The sequence below is a fragment of the Bufo gargarizans genome, chromosome 1 (genome assembly GCF_014858855.1).
Source record: "Bufo gargarizans isolate SCDJY-AF-19 chromosome 1, ASM1485885v1, whole genome shotgun sequence".
In the NCBI taxonomy this organism is placed as follows: domain Eukaryota; kingdom Metazoa; phylum Chordata; class Amphibia; order Anura; family Bufonidae; genus Bufo; species Bufo gargarizans.
The window spans coordinates 586,697,894-586,715,855 of record NC_058080.1 but is presented as its reverse complement, the minus strand read 5'-3'; the positions used below and the strand labels follow the sequence as shown (position 1 = coordinate 586,715,855).

At 44.6% G+C, this 17,962-nt stretch overlaps 1 protein-coding gene across 1 annotated transcript in view; it reads right to left on the bottom strand.

Annotated features, from left to right (window-relative positions):
* RFC5 (replication factor C subunit 5) overlaps positions 1 to 17,146 on the bottom strand; it is a 58,697-nt gene extending 41,551 nt beyond the window's left edge. Inside the window, exons 1-3 of the mRNA XM_044290787.1 lie at positions 17,014 to 17,146; positions 10,326 to 10,390; positions 8,781 to 8,917 (exon numbers count right to left, since the gene is read on the bottom strand). Coding sequence (XP_044146722.1) covers positions 8,781 to 8,917; positions 10,326 to 10,390; positions 17,014 to 17,063 — 252 coding nt within the window. The 5' untranslated portion in view covers positions 17,064 to 17,146. The remainder of the gene's footprint in view (positions 1 to 8,780; positions 8,918 to 10,325; positions 10,391 to 17,013) is intronic.
* Between the last annotated feature and the right edge of the window lie 816 nt (positions 17,147 to 17,962).

The window sequence follows — 17,962 nt, the reverse complement described above, 5'->3', positions numbered from 1 at the left end:
ATGTCATTTTTCACTTTCAGCTGTAAAATTTTGCAAAAAAAACGACATCCATATATAAATTTTTCGCCAAATTTATTGTTCTACATGTCTTTGATAAAAAAAAAAATGTTTGGGCAAAAAAAAATGGTTTGGGTAAAAGTTATAGCATTTACAAACTATGGTACAAAAATGTGAATTTCCGCTTTTTGAAACAGCTCTGACTTTCTGAGCACCTGTCATGTTTCCTGAGGTTCTACAATGCCCAAACAGTAGAAAAACCCCACAAATGACCCCATTTCGGAAAGTAGACACCCTAAGGTATTCGCTGATGGGCATAGTGAGTTCATAGAACTTTTTATTTTTTGTCACAAGTTAGCGGAAAATGATGATGATTTTATATATTTTTTTTTTTCTTACAAAGTCTCATATTCCACTAACTTGCGACAAAAAATAAAAAATTCTAGGAACTCACCATGCCCCTCACAGAATACCTTGGGGTGTCTTCTTTCCAAAATGGGGTCACTTGTGGGGTAGTTATACTGCCCTGGCAATTTAGGGGCCCAAATGTGTGAGAAGAACTTTGCAATCAAAATGTGTAAAAAATGACCGGTGAAATCCAAAAGGTGCACTTTGGAATATGCGCCCCTTTGCCCACCTTGGCAGCAAAAAAGTGTGACACATCTGGTATCGCCGTACTCAGGAGAAGTTGGGGAATGTGTTTTGGGGTGTCATTTTACATATACCCATGCTGGGTGAGAAAAATATCTTGGTCAAATGCCAACTTTGTATAAAAAAATTGGAAAAGTTGTCTTTTGCCAAGATATTTCTCTCATCCAGCATGGGTATATGTAAAATGACACCCCAAAACACATTCCCCAACTTCTCCTGAGTACGGCGATACCAGATGTGTCACACTTTTTTGCAGCCAAGGTGGGCAAAGGGGCCCACATTCCAAAGTGCACCTTTCGGATTTTGCAGGCCATTTTTTACACATTTTGATTGCAAGGTACTTCTTACACATTTGGGCCCCTAAATTGCCAGGGCAGTATAACTACGCCACAAGTGACCCCATTTTGGAAAGAAGACACCCCAAGGTATTCCGTGAGGGGCATGGCGAGTTCCTAGAATTTTTTATTTTTTGTCACAAGTTAGCGGAAAATGATGATTTTTTTTTTTTTCCTCTTTTTTCCTTACAAAGTCTCATATTCCACTAACTTGCGACAAAAAATAAAAAATTCTAGGAACTCGCCATGCCCCTCACGGAATACCTTGGGGTGTCTTCTTTCCAAAATGGGGTCACTTGTGGCGTAGTTATACTGCCCTGGCAATTTAGGGGCCCATATGTGTGAGAAGTACTTTGCAATCAAAATCTGTAAAAAATGACCGGTGAAATCCGAAAGGTGCACTTTGGAATATGTGCCCCTTTGCCCACCTTGGCATCAAAAAAAGTGTGACACATCTGGTATCGCCGTACTCAGGAGAAGTTGGGGAATGTGATTTGGGGTGTCATTTTACATATACCCATGCTGGGTGAGAGAAATATCTTGGCAAAAGACAACTTTTCCCATTTTTTTATACAAAGTTGGCATTTGACCAAGATATTTTTCTCACCCAGCATGGGTATATGTAAAATGACACCCCAAAACACATTGCCCAACTTCTCCTGAGTACGGCGATACCAGATGTGTCACACTTTTTTGCTGCCAAGGTGGGCAAAGGGGCACATATTCCAAAGTGCACCTTTCGGATTTTGCAGGGCATTTTTTTACACATTTTGATTGCAAAGTTCTTCTCACACATTTGGGCCCCTAAATTGCCAGGGCAGTATAACTACCCCACAAGTGACCCCATTTTGGAAAGAAGACACCCCAAGGTATTCCGTGAGGGGCATGGCGAGTTCCTAGAATTTTTTATTTTTTGTCGCAAGTTAGTGGAATATGAGACTTTGTAAGGAAAAAAGAAAAAAAAAAGAAAAATCATCATTTTCCGCTAAATTGTGACAAAAAATAAAAAATTCTAGGAACTCGCCGTGCCCCCCACGGAATACCTTGGGGTGTCTTCTTTCCAAAATGGGGTCACTTGTGGCGTAGTTATACTGCCCTGGCAATTTAGGGGCCCAAATGTGTAAGAAGTACCTTGCAATCAAAATGTGTAAAAAATGGCCTGCGAAATCCGAAAGGTGCCCCTTTGCCCACCTTGGCTGCAAAAAAGTGTCACACATGTGGTATCGCCGTACTCAGGAGAAGTTGGGCAATGTGCTTTGGGGGGTCATTTTACATATACCCATGCTGGGTGAGAGAAATATCTTGGCAAAAGACAACTTTTCCCATTTTTTTATACAAAGATGGCATTTGACCAAGATATTTCTCTCACCCAGCATGGGTATATGTAAAATGACACCCCAAAACACATTCCCCAACTTCTCCTGAGTACGGCGATACCACATGTGTGACACTTTTTTGCAGCCTAGATGCGCAAAGGGGCCCAAATTCCTTTTAGGAGGGCATTTTTAGACATTTGGATCCCAGACTTCTTCTCACACTTTTGGGCCCCTAAAAAGCCAGGGCAGTATAAATACCCCACATGTGACCCCACTTTGGAAAGAAGACACCCCAAGGTATTCAATGAGGGGCCTGGCGAGTTCCTAGAAATTTTTATTTTTTGCATAAGTTAGCGGATATTGATTTTTTTTTTGTTTTTTTCTCACAAAGTCTCACTTTCCGCTAACTTAGGACAAAAATTTCAATCTTTCATGGACTCAATATGCCCCTCACGGAATACCTTGGGGTGTCTTCTTTCCGAAATGGGGTCACATGTGGGGTATTTATACTGCCCTGGCTTTTTAGGGGCCCTAAAGCGTGAGAAGAAGTCTGGAATATAAATGTCTAAAAATGTTTACGCATTTGGATTCTGTGAGGGGTATGGTGCGTCCATGTGAGATTTTATTTTTTGACACAAGTTAGTGGAATATGAGACTTTGTAAGAAAAACAAAAACAAACAAAAAATTTCCACTAACTTGTGCCAAAAAAAATGTCTGAATGGAGCCTTACCAGGGGGGGGGGTGATCAATGACAGGGGGGTGATCACCCATATAGACTCCCTGATCACCCCCCTGTCATTGATCACCCCCCCCTGTAAGGCTCCATTCAGACATCCGCATGATTTTTTACGGATCCATGGATACATGGATCGGATCCACAAAACGCATGCGGACGTCTGAATGGAGCCTTACAGGGGGGTTATCAATGACAGGGGGTGATCACCCCCCTGTCACTGATCACCCCCCCTGTAAGGCTCCATTCAGACATCCGCATGATTTTTTACGGATCCATGGATCCATGGATCGGATCCACAAAACGCATGCGGACGTCTGAATGGAGCCTTACAGGGGGGTTATCAATGACAGGGGGTGATCAGGGTAATCAGGGTGATCACCCCCCTGTCACTGATCACCCCCCCTGTAAGGCTCCATTCAGACATCCGCATGATTTTTTACGGATCCATGGATACATGGATCGGATCCACAGAACGCATGCGGACGTCTGAATGGAGCCTTACAGGGGGGTTATCAATGACAGGGGGTGATCAGCGTAATCAGAGTGATCACCCCCCTGTCACTGATCACCCCCCCCTGTAAGGCTCCATTCAGACGTCCGCATGATTTTTACGGATCCATGGATACATGGATCGGATCCACAGAACGCATGCGGACGTCTGAATGGAGCCTTACAGGGGGGTTATCAATGACAGGGGGTGATCAGGGTGATCACCCCCCTGTCACTGATCACCCCCCCTGTAAGGCTCCATTCAGACGTCCGCATGATTTTTACGGATCCATGGATACATGGATCGGATCCGTAAAAATTATGCGGACGTCTAAATGGAGACTTACAGGGGGGTGATCAATGACAGGGGGGTGATCAATGACAGGGGGTGATCAGGGAGTGTATATGGGTGATCACCCGCCTGTCATTGATCACCCCCCTGTAAGGCTCCATTCAGACGTCCGTATGCTTTTTGTGGATCCGATCCATGTATCAGTGGATACGTAAAAATCATACGGACGTCTGAACGGAGCCTGACAGGGGGGTGATCAATGACAGGGCGGTGATCAATGACAGGGGGTGATCAGGGAGTTTATATGGGGTGATCATGGGTGATCAGGGGTTTATAAGGGGTTAATAAGTGACGGGGGGGGGGGGGGTGTAGTGTAGTGTAGTGTGGTGTTTGGTGGGACTGTACTGACCTACCTGAGTCCTCTGGTGGTCGATCCAAACAAAAGGGACCACCAGAGGACCAGGTAGGAGGTATATTAGACGCTGTTATGAAAACAGCGTCTAATATACCTGTTAGGGGTTAAAAAATTCGGATCTCCAGCCTGCCAGCGAGCGATCGCCGCTGGCAGGCTGGAGATCCACTCGCTTACCTTCCGTTCCTGTGAGCGCGCGCGCCTGTGCGCGCGCGTTCACAGGAAATCTCGCGTCTCGCGAGAAGACGCGTATATGCGTCCAGGAGGAGTAAAGCAACCACCTCCCGGACGCATATACGCGTACAGCGGTCGGGAGGTGGTTAAAAGCACGTTTTTAACACAATCTACTGGACCAAAATGATTAATTAGATTATGTAGGCAAAAATCGCAGTATAGGGATTATAAGTAAACAAAAAAAAAAAAAAAAAAGGTTTAGTGGGGTGACAGAAGCCCTTTAACCACTTCAGCCCCCCTAGCTTAAACACCCTTAATGACCAGACTACTTTTTACAATTCTGCACTACACTACTTTCACCGTTTATTGCTCGGTCATACAACTTACCACCCAAATGAATTTTACCTCTTTTTCTTCTCACTAATAGAGCTTTCATTTGGTGGTATTTCATTGCTGCAGACATTTTTACTTTTTTTGTTATTAATCGAAATTTAATGACATTTTTGCAAAAAAAAGGGACATCTATATATAAATGCTTCCCTAAATTTATTGTTTCACATGTCTTTGATAAAAAGAAATGTTTGGGTAAAAGTTATAGCGTTTACAAACTATGGTACAAAAATTTGAATTTCCGCTTTTTTAAGCGCTCTCAATTTCTGAGGACCTGTCATGTTTTCTGAGGTTCTACAATGCCCAGACAGTAGAAAAACCCCACAAATGACCCCATTTCGGAAAGTAGACACCCTAAGGTATTGGGCATAGTGAGTTTATAGAACTTTTTATTTTTTGTCACAAGTTAGTGGAAAATGATTATATATTTTTTATTTTTATTTTTTTCCTTACAAAATCTCATATTCCACTAACTTGTGACAAAAAATAAAAACTTCCATGAACTCACTATGCCCATCATGAAATACTTTGGGGTGTCTTCTTTCCAAAATGGGGTCACTTGTGGGGTAGTTATACTGCCCTGGCATTTTAGGGGCCCAAATGCGTGCAAAGTAGTTTGAAATCAAAATCTGTAAAAAATGGCCTGTGAAATCCGAAAGGTGCTCTTTGGAATGTGGGCCCCTTTGCCCAGCTAGGCTGCAAAAAAGTGTCATACATGTGGTATCGCCGTACTCAGGAGAAGTTGGGGAATGTGCTTTGGGGTGTCATTTTACATATACCCATGCTGGGTGAGATAAATATCTTGGTCAAATGCCAACTTTGTATAAAAAAAATGGGAAAAGTTGTCTTTTGCCGAGATATTTCTCTCACCCAGCATGGGTATATGTAAAATGACACCCCAAAACATATTCCCCAACTTCTCCTGAGTACGGCGATACCACATGTATGACACTTTTTTGCCGCCTAGGTGGGCAAAGGGGCCCAAATTCCAAAGAGCACCTTTCGGATTTCACCGGCCATTTTTTACAGATTTTGATTTCAAACTACATTGCACGCATTTGGGCCCCTAAAATGCCAGGGCAGTATAACTACCCCACAAGTGACCCCATTTTGGAAAGAAGACACCCCAAAGTATTTCATGATGGGCATAGTGAGTTCATGGAAGTTTTTATTTTTTTGTCACAAGTTAGTGGAATATGAGACTTTGCAAGAAAAAAAATAAAAATAAAAATCATTTTCTGCTAACTTGTGACAAAAAATAAAAAATTCTAGGAACTCGCCATGCCCCTCACGGAATACCTTGGGGTGTCTTCTTTCCAAAATGGGGTCAATTGTGAGGTAGTTATACTGCCCTGGCATTTTAGGGGCCCAAATGCGTGAGAAGTAGTTTGAAATCAAAATCTGAATTATTTTTTTGGGCACAAGTTAGCGGAAATTGATTTTTCTTTGTTTTTTCTCACAAAGTCTCCCTTTCCGCTAAATTGGGACAAAAATTTCAATCTTTCATGGACTCAATATGCCCCTCACGGAATACCTTTGGGTGTCTTCTTTCCGAAATGTGGTCACATGTGGGGTATTTATACTGCCCTGGCATTTTAGGGGCCCTAAAGCGTGAGAAGTCTGGAATATAAATGTCAAAAAAAAATTACGCATTTGGATTCCGTGAGGGGTATGGTGAGATTTAATTTTTTGACACAAGTTAGTGGAATATGAGACTTTGTAAGAAAAAACAAAAACTAAAAAAATAAATCAATTTCCGCTAACTTGTGCCAGAAAAATGTCTGAATGGAGTCTTACAGGGGGGTGATCAGGGAGTCTATATGGGGTGATCACCACCCTGTCATTGATCACCCCCCTGTAAGGCTCCATTCAGACGTTTGTTTGTGTTTTGCGGATCCGATCCATGGATGCGTGGATCCGTAAAACACATACGGACGTCTGAATGGAGCCTTACAGGGGGGTGATCAATGACAGGGGGGTGATCAGGGTGTATATGGGGTGATCAGGGGTTCATAAGGGGTTAATAAACACATACGGACCTCTGAATGGAGCCTTACAGGGGGTTGATCAATGATGGGGGGTGATCAATGACAGGGGGGTGATCAGGGTTTATATGGGGCGATTAACCCCCTGTCAGGCTCCATTCAGACGTCCGTATGTGTTTTGCGGATCCGATCCATGGATGCGTGGATCCGCAAAACACATACGGACCTGTGAATGGAGCCTTACAGGGGGGTGATCAATGACAGGGGGTGATCAGGGAGTGTATATGGGGTGATCACCCCCCTGTCATTGATCACCCCCCTGTAAGGCTCCATTCAGACGTCCGTATGTGTTTTGCGGATCCGATCCATGGATGCGTGCATCCGTAAAACACATACGGACATCTGAATGGAGCCTTACAGGGGGGTGTTCAATGACAGGGGGGTGATCAGGGAGTCTATATGGGGTGATCAGGGGTTCATAAGGGGTTAATAAGTGACAGGGGGGGTGTAGTGTAGTGGTGGTTGGTGCTACTTTACAGAGCTACCTGTGTCCTCTGGTGGTCGATCCCAGCAAAAGGGACCACCAGAGGACCAGGTAGCAGGTATCAAAACAGCGTCTAATATACCTGTTAGGGGTTAAAAAAAAATCGCCGCTGGCAGGCTGTAGATCCTGTCTCTTACCTTCCGATCCTGTGAACGCGCGCGCCTGTGTGCGCGCATTCACATGAAGTCTCGCCTCTCGCGAGATGACGCACGGATGCGTCCAGGAGGAATGAATCGACCGCCTCCCGGACGCATCCGTGCGTTATGCAGTCCGGAGGCGGTTAACTATTAAAAAGTACCTTAGATTTATTCACTTAGTGGTGCGACAACCGGTTAGCCTCATAATATACACACAAAGATGCCACGCGCCTCATGCTAATGAGCGGATTTGAGTCCAGCGTGACGTCTAACTTTGATACGAGTCCAGCGTTTTTTCTAATCAGCACTGTAGCCACTCCACTATTCACTTGTTCAGAAGCTCAAAATCCTGCGCATATGTGCTGTCTGATCAGCATAATGACGCACGTTCATAGCTGAAAGTAAACTGGGCATGCGTCGGCTCATCCTCACTTCTGGTGTACCAATACAAGCAGGAGTTATTTGGCGGCCAGAGTGTACATCTCGGGTAAGCGTTCTCCTGCTTGACTTGTACTGTGCAGCGGGCGAGCAGCAGCCAGCCTCACTGTTCACACAGACTCTCCCTGCTGCCCCACACTTTATTTGGTTTTGCATTTAGAACATCGGGAAGAGGTCTGTACATACATGTGACATCGCAAGCTGACGGCCCTGGTGTGCTCTCGCTATAAAAGTAGATAGTGAGATAGGGCTGCAGGGCCGGTAGCTTGCGATGTCACATGTATGTACAAAGCTCTTCCCGATGTTCTAAATGCAAAACCAAATAAAGTGTGGAGCAGCAGGGAGAGTCTGTGTGAACAGTGAGGCTGGCTGCTGCTCGCCCGCTGCACAGTACAAGTCAAGCAGGAGAATGCTTACCCGAGATGTACACTCTGCCCGCCAAATAACTCATGCTTGTACTGGTCCACCGGAGGATGAGCAGAAGCATGCCCAGTTTATTTTCACTTATGAATGTGCGTCATTACGCTGATCAGACAGCGCGCATGTGTGGGATTTGAGAAGAGAATTTGAGGCCAGAATTAAAATAAAATAAAGATCTGTAGATTATTAAAGGGCCGTGGTTTATTACATCATTCAGTCATTTTAATAATTGGCAGTAAAATGAACAACAGGGAATGCAAAGGCACTATATTACTATGGTAAACAAAGGGGGAGGAATATACTATTGAAATGAGCAATTATAATACAGGCTAGTTTGTTCATGGGGTGATAAACACATAACAGATTCCCTTAAAGTCTCTAGGTAAAGTAAACTGGGGTTTGTTAGATGCTGGACTCCTGTACGGGATTCTCTCTGAAGTCTAGAAAACAAACCATATTTTACCTCTAGTACCATAGAATTGAACTCCTTATCTTTATAAAGCTGCTTTGCACAAGCTAGGATTGTGGAAGTTTTGCCAGTCCCAGGAGGTCCATAGAATAAAAGGTGAGGCAGTTTGTCTTCACTTATGAACGTTTGAACTAATGAGAGATACAACAAAAATGTACACATCAGGTATGGCTGATAAAGTACAGCAAGCTCTTAAAGAGGACCTGTCACCTCTCCTAACATGTCCTAGTAACTACTTGCATCGCCCATATTATAATAATGCTGAAGCATCTATTCTTACGACTATGTTTTGTTAATCCTCTATTATTCCTACTAGAGGTTTATGGATGAATTGCCAACTGGGTATTACCAGTTTGGGGTGTGCTCCTGGCATCACTGACTGGATGGTGTTAGATTGTGCGGGGTAACACCCAGACAGACCTTTATTCTAGACTTTTGGTAATTCATTCAAAAACTTTTAGAAGGAATAATAAAGGAATGGCACAATATAGATTTATAAGAAAAGGTGTTCCAGAACTGAACAACAAGGGTATTCCTGTGATATTAGGTTATTCTCTATCCATAGGATAGGGGATAACTATTACATCAGTGCGGGTCCTACTGCTGGAACCCCTACCGATCACGAGAATGGGGGACCCATACCCCGTGAAGCCCCCCTAGAAATGAAGGGAGCGGCCGATCAGTCATGCACTCCAGCGGCTCTATTCAACCCTACTTTTGGCATGCCATAGTGAAATTGTCGGGTGTCCGGGTGCTAAGACCCTTACTGAGGCAGCAGCACTTTGCCCACCTCTAGTCAGCTGATCCTCAGAGATTGCATTGTACGGGCTCATAGAAAGCATATAAACCCATGCACCTCTCTGCTAGTGTCTAAAAGGCGAGGAGAACAAAGAGCAGCCTTCCCACCCACAGCACAGTGATTAGTGGAGGTTCCAGCACAAATCTGAAACACGTCCATAGCACTAACCAACATATTAACATCGGATTTTGTTGTTTTTGCTACTTTCTGGATTGATTCCTCAAGCTGGCTACAAAAAAAATAAAAAAATAAATCACGAACTGTAAAGTGTGAAAATGCCCCTTAAAAGTTTTGGATGCAATATACACATAAAGTAGTCTTCTTTAAAGTGTGCCTAAACCTTTGCACATACTTTATTAAAAACTAATCTAACTGCCCTAAAATTGATTTTTGTAATGTACTTTATTTTTCCCCACTATTTCAAAATACCGTAGGTGCCTGAAGTTCAGATGCGGCGATGCTCTGCACCTAGAAGAGGAATCTGAACTCCCAAATACAGCGCGGTATGGATTCTGAAGCAAGATAGGAACCTGAATTTCAGTTTCTTATTTCACCAGGAAATAGTGAAAAAAAAATCAAGTATATTACAAAAATAAATTATAGGGCAGGTAGATTCGTTTTTAATAATTTTAAATAATTTAATTTGCTATTTTCAAGGCTAAACAATTTTAGAAAAACATTTATTTTCCAATTAACCCCCCCCCAAAAAAAAACCAACAAAAAAACGAAACATTACTTACTTGTACTAAGAATATCCTGATGGGAGATCAAATCATCCAGTGTTTGTGGTCGATACTTTTCCACCCTGTGAGAGGATACATATGTTACATGCATGCTGTAGGGCTGGGCGATTATGACCAAAATTAAAATTGCAATTAACTGAATATTTTACCTTGATTACCGTTAAAAGGATTATCTCATCTGAGACAATGGGGGCATAATTGCTAGGATATGCCCCCACTGTCTGATAGGTGCGGGTCCCAGAAATAGAAAAACAGACATATTTGGCATCACCACGTCCGTATCGACCGGCTCTATAAAAATATCACATGACCTAACCCCTCAGATGAACACAGTCAAAACAATAATAAGAACTGTGCTAAAAAAACACATTTTTTGTCAACTTACATCACCAAGCGATCAAAAAGTCATATGCGCCCCCCCCCCCCCCAAAAAAAATAGTACCAATCTAGACAATCGCCTAAAAAAAAAAAAAAAAAAATGGCATTCAGAATATGGAGACACTAAAATATATATTTTTTTGAATGCTTTATTATGTAAAATACAACAAAAAAAGTAATAACTGGTATTGTCGCGTCCGTAACAACCTGCTCTATAAAAATACCACATGATCTAACTTGTCAGATGAATGTTGTAAATAAAGTAAAAACGGTGCCAAAACAGCTATTTTTTGTTACCTTGCCTCACAAAAAGTGTAATATAGAGCAACCAAAAATGTACCCTAAAATAGTACCAACAAAACTGCCACCTCAGGCTACTTTCACACTTGCTTTTAGGGTTCCGCTTGTGAGATCCGTTCAGGGCTCTCACAAGCGGCCCCAAACGGATCCGTTCATCCCCAATGCATTCTGAATGGATAAGGATCCGTTCAGAATGCATCAGTTTGGCTCGGTTCCGCCTCCATTCCGCTCAGGAGGCGGACACCCAAACGCAGCTTGCAGCGTTTTGGTGTCCGCTTGGCCGTGCGGAGCCAAACGGATCCGTCCTGACTTACAATGTAGGTCAATGTGGACGGATCCGTTTGACGTTGAAACAATATGGTGCACTTGCAAACGGATCCGTCCCCTATTGACTTTCAATGTGAAGTCAGGAGTCCCTATTAATATACCATCGGATCAGAGTTTTCTCCAATCCTATGGTATATTTTAACTTGAAGCGTCGCCATCACCATGGGAACGCCTCTATGTTAGAATATACCATCGGATTTGAGTTAGATCGTGAAAACTCAGATCCGACAATATATTCGAACACAGTGATGGGGACGCTTCAAGTTAGAATATACTAAGAACTGTGTACATAACTGCCCCCTGCTGCCTGGCAGCACCCGATCTCTTACGGGGGCTGTGATCCGCACAATTAACCCCTCAGGTGCCGCACCCAGTATTAAAAGCATTGGTGGCCAGTGTACCCCCCCCCCCCCTCCCTCGTATTAAAAGGATTGGTGGCCATCGTGAAAACTCAGATCTGAAAAAGCTGTTATGCAGACGGATCCGCACTGAACGGATACCATCGTTTGCATGTATAGGTGCAGATCAGTCTGTGCAGATACCAGACGGATCCGCACCTAACGCAAGTGTGAAAGTAGCCTATTTATCCCGTAGTTTCCAAAATGGGGTAACTTTTGGGGAGTTTCTACTCTAGGGGTGCATCAGCAGAGCTTCAAATGTGACATGGTGTCAAAAAACCAGTCCAGCAAAATCTGCCTTCCAAAAACCATATGGTGTTCCTTTCCTTCTGCGCCCTGCCGTGTGCCCGTACAGCAGTTTATGACCACATATGGAGTGTTTCTGCAAAATACAGTCAGGGCAAAAAATATTGAGTTTAGTTTGGCTGTTAATGCTTGCTTTGTTAGCGGGAAAAAATGATTAAAATGGAAAATCTGCCCAAAAAGTTAAATTCTGAAATTTCATTTCCATTTTCAATTAATTCTTGTACAACACCTAAAGGGTTAACAAAGTTTGTAAAATCAGTTTTGAATACCTTGCGGGGTGTAGTTTCCAAAATGGGGTCACTTTTTAGGAGTTTCTACTCTAGGGGTGCACCGTCGTGAGACAGGTTAGTTTTACCCTACTGATGATCGTGTTGTCGCAATAGTAAATGGGATATGGCGTCATAAAAACAGTCCATCAAAATCTGCCTTTCAAAAACCATATGGTGCTCCTTTTCTTCTGCGCCCTGCCGTGTGCCCGTGCAGCAGTTTACAACCATATATGGGGTGTTTCTGTAAACTACAGAATCAGGGCAATAAATATTGAGTTTAGTTTGGATGGTAATTCTTGCTTTGTTACTGGAAAAATTGATTCAAATGGAAAATCTGTCAAAAAAGAGAAATTCTGAAATTTCCTCTCCATTTTCCATTAATTCTTGTGGAACACCTAAAGGGTTAATAAAGTTTGTAAAATCAGTTTTGAATACGTTGAGGGGTGTAGTTTCTTAGATGGGGTCACTTTTATGGAGTTTCTACTCTAGGGGTGCATCAGGGGGCTTCAAATGGGATATGGTGTCAAAAAACTGTCCAGCAAAATCTGGCTTCCAAAAACCATACGGCGCACCTTTCACTCTACGCCCCGCTATGTGGCCGTACAGTAGTTTACGGCCACATATGGGGTGTTTCTGTAAACAGCAGAGTCAAGGCAATAAAGATACAGTCTTGTTTGGCTGTTAACCCTTGCTTTGTTAGTGGAAAAAATGGGTTAAAATGGAAAATTAGGCAAAAATTAGGGGTGTAGTTTATAGAATGGGGCCATTTTTGGGCGGTTTCTATTATGTAAGCCTCACAAAGTGACTTCAGAGCTGTAGTGGTCCCTAAAAATTGGGTTTTTGTAAATTTCTGAAAAATTTCAAGATTTGCTTCTAAACTTCTAAGCCTTGTAACATCCCCCAAAAATAAAATATCATTCCAAAAATAATTCAAACATGAAGTAGACATATGGGGAATGTTAAGTCATCACAATTTTGGGGGGGTATTACTATGTATTACTGAAGTAGAGAAACTGAAACTTTGAAATTTGCAAATTTTTCCAAATTTTTGGTAATCTCAGAATGGCCTGGATAAGTCAAAGTGTTTTAAAGTTATCAGCACTTAAAGTGACACTGGTCAGATTTGCAAAAAATGGCCTGGTCCTTAAGGTGAAATAGGGCCGTGTCCTTAAGGGGTTAAAAAGTGGGTTTGGGAAATTTTTTAGAAAAATTTGTAGGCGCTGTCCTTGGAAAGCTACTGGGAGCCTGCATCGCTTACCAGAGCTCCGGTGAATGCAGCAGCTCCCTGAATCAGCAGGGTTGCCAGGACTTGGATCCCCGCTGATGTGATAATGACTACCTGTCCTGAGGATAAGTCATCATTACCTTTTCCAATATAATCCCCTTTAAGTGAATGGAGGAGCCTGACACAAACATCAAGAGAGCAAGGAAGAGGAGACAGAGTAGAGCAATGCCGGCTGTACTCAGAATAAAGCCTTTTGCACACGACCGTATGGCTATTTCAGTATTTTGCAGTCCACAAAAAATACGGATGACAACGAAACATTTGTAGGACGTCCGTGTGCATTCCGTTTTTTGCGGAACGAAACAGCTGGCCCCTAATAGAACAGTACTTTCCTTGTCCGTTATGCGGACAATAAGGGTCCATTCACACGTCGACAAAATGGCTCCACGTCTGTTCCGCAATTTTGCGTTACAGGTGCGGACCCATTTATTTTCAATGGGGCCGGAATGTGCTGACCGCATCCGCGGATCCGCAAACAAAAAAAGAACATGTCCGGACAAGAAAAGGCATTTTCTATGAGAGTGTCTGCGATGTGCGGTCCACAAAATGCGGAACGCACATTGCCGGTGTCCGTGTTTAGTGGAGCCGCAAAACACATACGGATGTGTGAATGGACCCTAATAGGACATGTTCTATCTTTGAACGGAAGGTAAAAACGAAAATATGTAAACGGAAGGCATTTGGAGTACCTTCTGTTTTGCGAATCCATTGAAATTAATGGTTCTGTATATGGAATATACGAAGTATAACTGGTTATTATGGGGGACTTCAACTACTCAGATATAGACTGGGAAACTGAAACCTGTACATCTCATAAAGGAAACAGGTTCTTGGCAATAACCAAAGACAATTACCTTTCCCAACTGGTTCAGGACCCCGACTAGAGGGACGGCCATACTGGACTTAGTATTAACCAATAGACCTGACAGAACAAAAGATGTACTGGTCGGGGGACACATGGGAATTATGTATTTAAATGTTTGGGCTCCTTACAGTTGATGCACGCTCCTCATGTTCCTGTATCCAGTTACAGACACTAACACATGATTAATGCCACTGAAGTGATGGATGGTAATGTAAAGCATGGCTGCAGCAGCGCAGGCGCCCTGTACCCACGTGAGCGGCTCCTGCTTCTGTATGCATGTCCGCTCTTAGCTTAGTGGAGAAGGCAGAAGCAGGAGCCGCTCACGTGGGTACAGGGTGCATGTGCCAGCAGTTAGTAATCCTCCGGGGGGGGGAAGGGGGGGGCACGGGCAGGAGCAGCAATGACTGCTCACGACTGCTGTCCACTGATAAAACGTCAGCGGTGTCATAAAAATAGAAAACCGATTAATAAAGTATACTAGAAATAGTTTTATTAGGGCATTAGGAACAACATTACAAATTGTAACAAAGGTTTAGTTACTCTTTAAAGGGTTTCTACCACTTTGATTTCACATAATTAGGTGTCAGACACTAGCGATCCGCTAGTGTCTACTCTGCCAAACTATCCTGCTATAATAGCTTTTGGGGCAGCCGTTTACCTAAAAAAAGAACTTATATTGATATGTAAATGACCCTCTAGGTGCTATGGGGGCGTCATTAGCACCTAGAGGATCGGTCTACCTTCTCAAGATGCCGCCGCCCAGCGCCTCCCTCCAGCCCGCCCATCTGCTTCAGAATGCATCAAACGGACGACTTCACGCGCATGCGCCGTGCGCGGCTGTATTCGGCGCATGCGCAGTGAATGTCCGACCGCTTCCCTGCTCAGACATCTCCACTGCGCCTGCACCGATGACGTCATAGTGCTCCATTGGCGCAGTGGAGATGTCTGAGCAGGGAAGCGGTCGGACATTCACTGCGCATGCGCCGAATACAGCCGCGCACGGCGCATGCGCGTGAAGTCGTCCGTTTGATGCATTCTGAAGCAGATGGGCGGGCTGGAGGGAGGCGCTGGGCGGCGGCATCTTGAGAAGGTAGACCGATCCTCTAGGTGCTAATGACGCCCCCATAGCACCTAGAGGGTCATTTACATATCAATATAAGTTCTTTTTTTAGGTAAACGGCTGCCCCAAAAGCTATTATAGCAGGATAGTTTGGCAGAGCAGACACTAGCGGAGCGCTAGTGTCTGACACCTAATTATGTGAAATCAAAGTGGTAGAAACGCTTTAAATGGGTTGTCCAAGTTCAGAGCTGAACCCTGGACATATCCCCATTTTTACCCTGGCTGTCCCCCTGACTTGAGCATCGGAGCAGTTCTTGCTCCGATGCTCTCCTTTGCCCTGTGCTAAATCACGCAGGGCAAAGGCATTTTTTTTTTTTTAGGAGTTCCGGTGACATACCGGGCTCTCCATGGGGCTGCCAGGAAGCCTGGGGACGTCACTGGCACTGATGGGCGGGCTTTAGCGCTGCCCTAGCCAGTAAAACGGCTAGGGCAGCGCTAAAGCCCGCCCATCAGAGACAGTGACATCACCGAACACACTGCCGGGCGGAAGCTTCTTCCCGGCAGTGTGTTGTAAACAAAAGAGCCCTTGCCCTGTGCGATCTAGCGCAGGGCAAGGGAGCGCATCGGAGCATGAGATACTCCGATGCTAACATCAGGGGTGCTGCCTGGGTGAAAATATAGGTATGTCCGGGTGCCACCCCTTTAACATTTTGTATAATGTTACAGGCATTGTAATGGTATACTTTATTACTACACAGCCAGTAAGCTACACAATATCACAATCTGACTTTTAGGGCTTATTGACATGACCAGAAGTGTTTTGAGGTCCGCAGTTACCGGCCATGTACGCGGACTTCAATGAGTCTGTGCTCCGCATGTTTCGGCAAAGTATAGGACATGTCCTATCCGCCACACAGACGCCCTTCCGCATCCACGCAGCCGCACAAGATGGGACATGTCCTATACTTCATGTGGAGCACAGGACCATTGAAGTCAGCGGGTCCGCAGCATGACAGTGTGCACACAGCCAGGGACCGTATTCTGCCGACCACAAATCACATTGATTCTATGGGTCTTAAATGAATAAGTTAGCGTGAAGCTACACTGCGATTTTTGGTACTGAGCTACAGCTGCAGTCCAAAGGCATGCACTGAGCTCAATGCAATCTGGTGGACTGCAGCGGTCACTCAATAGTTAAAATCAGTCACACAAAAAAGGCACAGGATAGTCCAGGCCTTAGAGGGGTCTTCTGGTTGGTAAAACTCCTGTGAATAGGGGGGTAACTATTAGATGGGTGGGGGTCCTACAGATGGGTCTCAGTTGCAGCATGGCACATTGCCACACCATTGAAATACATTCTAATAATGTCACCACATGCAGCCGTACTGTAATGGAAGGGAGCTGCAAAGCCGTCCACATGCCGGGACTGCAGCATTGGCGGTACACCGCACTATAGACTACTGGCTATCACACACAGGAGGAGCGCACACTTCATACCATGGCAGGTTTCTGCTTTGTCCGGCCCGAGCTTTCTCGTCGGATACCATGTTATCTCTGTGAGGTGAACCCGATAGAACTGACACAGGACAGAACAGCGCGCCGAATCAGGGGGGCGGGGCCTCGATTTGGCGGCTCCAAAAGCTTCTCGCGAGATTTCCTGTATGTGCGCAGTGGCGTCGCACGCTTAGACTCGGCAGTCGGGGGTGGTTGGGGTTATGACTGGAGTGTCGGCACTGTCGGGTTGTCGGGTCGCTCGTGGTACCTGGAGTCTCGGGTTGTCGGGTCGCCGTCGTTTTCGGTGCATCTCAAGCGGCTGCTGAAAGAGCCGGCCGTGTAGTTTTGTGTAGCAGTGTGAGGGCGGGAATAGTTTGACAGGTCCCTGGAGTTTGTGAATCCCATCTTTCCTATTGTTCAATGTGTTGATGGATTCACAGAGCAGCCCGGTGTGTGTGGCCTTAGTTCACACCACTGTTATAACCTGCCTTGTATGAAGCAAGCGTTTTCAGTGTCAGGCTGGGTTTACAGGTACGGATAGCTGCAATCCTAGTGACTAAGGCTACAGGAGGACATGTGTGGCGCGACATGAACGCATTTAATGTTGTGAGACTTTTCTGTGACAAGAAGTCGCCGCTCAACCAATGGTTCTGGCCACACGGAGCGGCACTGATGTATCTGCTGCTGTTTTCCATCTCATTGTTCAGTGGCCTCTTGATTTATACAGGAAACGACTTTCACCAAAATTGTCCATACGTTACAATTGGCTGCGTTATTTTTGGGAGCGACACACTGCCTCGGCAGATGGGGGATTGTGTCGCTCCACAGCTAAGCCCAGGTCTCCATAGTGTTACAGAACCTGCAGTAGTTGCTATAGACCAGGGGTGCACAACCAACGCAACTGATGGTCCCAACCCCATTTATAAGGCAAGAAATCCCACTTATTAAACCT